The 2,337-nt window shown below is 41.6% G+C and overlaps 1 protein-coding gene across 1 annotated transcript in view; it reads left to right on the top strand.

Annotated features, from left to right (window-relative positions):
* Nucleotides 1-2,337, top strand: part of LOC101621313 (chromosome unknown open reading frame, human C12orf75) — a 25,406-nt gene that overhangs the window by 6,247 nt on the left and 16,822 nt on the right. Inside the window, exon 2 of the mRNA XM_012735132.1 lies at nucleotides 1,304-1,328. Within this exon, the coding sequence (XP_012590586.1) occupies nucleotides 1,304-1,328 (25 nt within the window). The remainder of the gene's footprint in view (nucleotides 1-1,303; nucleotides 1,329-2,337) is intronic.

The following is a 2,337-nucleotide window of genomic DNA, read 5'->3' as shown; positions in this document are numbered from 1 at the left end:
AGAGTGGGGAGCAGAACAGGCAGATCGACGAAGTACATTGCTGAGGGGAGCAGCGGGCGGGCCAGGAGAGGTCTGCCACGCCATGTGGTCACCTCTGGGCGGGCAGGGATCGAACTCATGCAGAAGTTTGCAGAAGTGGCTTTTGATTCTCAGTGCTGTGCTTTAACCCGCTGCGCCACCAGGGAGGGCCAGCTTATATAATTTTTAATGGTAGTTGTGACACAGAAATATACTCATCCATGAAGAAAGGAACTAAGATACAAAGATTGGGTTTGGTCAAAACCTTACAACAGTTTCTTGGAGAGAACATTGTGATTAAGTGTGTATTCTGCTTTGAATTTGCAGTATATCAGCGATCCCAAATGAATATCTGTAGGATATATTTTCTGCAGTTTAGGCAGTAACTTTTCCTGCAGATTAATTTGCTTTGTAGCACATCTTCCTTTATTTTTACTTCCCTGTGAAGAGTACAGAAATTACCTTAATTTCCATTTCAGAGACATGGAAATTGGGATACTAAATGAAATGTGACTGTTAATAATGACCCAAGGACCTAATTTTATGTCCCAGATTTTTTCAAATGTTTATATGCTCTTTTTAAATCTTCACAATAACCTTTGAGAAAGGTGCTTTACTGTCCCCCTGTGACATAAGAGAAGCTGAGGTTTTAGGAGGTTAAAGACTGCTTAATGCTCTGTAGCTGGTAAAAATGGAAGCAAATTCTGTGTCTCACAGATAAGTATGTTGGGAGGAAGAATTGGAGATGTGAGAGCATGTTGTACAGAGAATCTGTGATAACAGATAGGAATGTGTCCAAAAGAGGCGGTGGGTTTTTGGCACATAGGTGGGCAACAGAAAGGAGAAGCTTCACTAATATTGAGGAGGATAGTTCAAAATGCATGTAGCTTCATTTGGCCCTGGGCTTCTTTCCCCAAGACTTCTCAGTTTGCTTGGGCCTCCACTTTCAAGTGGTGTGATTCATGACGACGCGGTATTATATACATCCTTCCTTAGAAAGCTTTGGCGTAGAAAAAAATATTTCCCAGCTGTTTGGGTTTCCTTACATCTGAAATAAGGAGATATGTAAAATCACTTTCAGAACCTTTACCTTCTCAGTTACAGGAATTGTTAAAACGGGGCAGAATAAATTCTAAATTTAAGATTTGAATTGTATTATGTTCTTGTTTTTTTAAATGATTTTATAAAATTATTTCTTAATCAGTCTCTTCTAGCATGTTATTTTAGTTAAAATTTTGTAGCTTTATCCTTACACTAATATGCAAAATTATCTTTTTTTTTTTAGGTCCTGCAGGAGCAGTTAAAGATGTGTGAGTACTTAGTGTTTACTTAATATTTATGACTTTCAGTTCTCCTTCTGAGGAAGACATGGTGTTGTCTTCACAGTTATGACCGTCAGAGAATACTTTCCAGGTCTGAATGAAAAGACGCAAACATACTTTCTGTACTGTCATTTGATATTAACTAACTTGCTATTTGAAAATTTTTTTTTTAAAGATTTATTTATTTGTTCATACAGAACTGGGTTACAGGCCAGAGGTTCAGGGGCGGTGAGAGGCTTCACCAGAGACAGAGTGGGGAGCAGAACAGGCAGATCGACGAAGCACACTGCTGAGGGGAGCAGCGGGCGGGCCAGGAGAGGTCTGCCACGCCATGTGGTCACTTCCGGGGCAGGCGGGAATCGAACTCATGCGGAAGCAGCTTTAGAGTCTCAGTGCTGTGCTTTAACCCGCTGTGCCGCCAGGGAGGGCCTGAAAAATATTTTTAAAATGACTTTTCATTTCAGTCTTTCAGTTGTCCTTGCACTTTAACTCAGAACTTGGAGGAAGGAAAGTGTTTCACTGGTGTCCATCCTAGCTTGTGTAGAGCTTTAGTTGAGAACAAGTAATTTTTAGAAAATTAAGTTCTTGATGCCTGTGAATGTGCAGTCTTAAAACCAGCCAGCGGGGTGAAGGTGGAGGTGGTAGTTTACCAAATGCACTTTGAATTGTGTGAAAGCTGATAAACAAGATATTGTAGTGGACACACAGGACCATTCAACATAGTATTTGAGTTGACCTTTCATCCTTCTATAAAGGTTCATCTCCCCCAGAGAGGATTCTGGGGCTCAGGAGCCCTTTCAGCATTCTTCTGTGCCCCTTCTTTGTGTCTATCTCCAGTCGGTAAAGACCTGGCAGTGGTTCACTATTTATTTACTTTTTCCGGGGGTGAGAGATAGGTCTAAGGAGTCCAAAAAGCTGAGGATGGGGCCTTCCTGGTGGCTCAAGGGGTTAAAGCGCAGCACTATGAAGCTGTCCACAGCCAGTGCAGCAGGAGTTC

The sequence above is a fragment of the Condylura cristata genome, unplaced genomic scaffold (assembly GCF_000260355.1).
Source record: "Condylura cristata isolate star-nosed mole 26May11 unplaced genomic scaffold, ConCri1.0 scaffold00004, whole genome shotgun sequence".
Classification (NCBI taxonomy): domain Eukaryota; kingdom Metazoa; phylum Chordata; class Mammalia; order Eulipotyphla; family Talpidae; genus Condylura; species Condylura cristata.
This window is presented reverse-complemented; position numbering and strand designations above follow the sequence as displayed.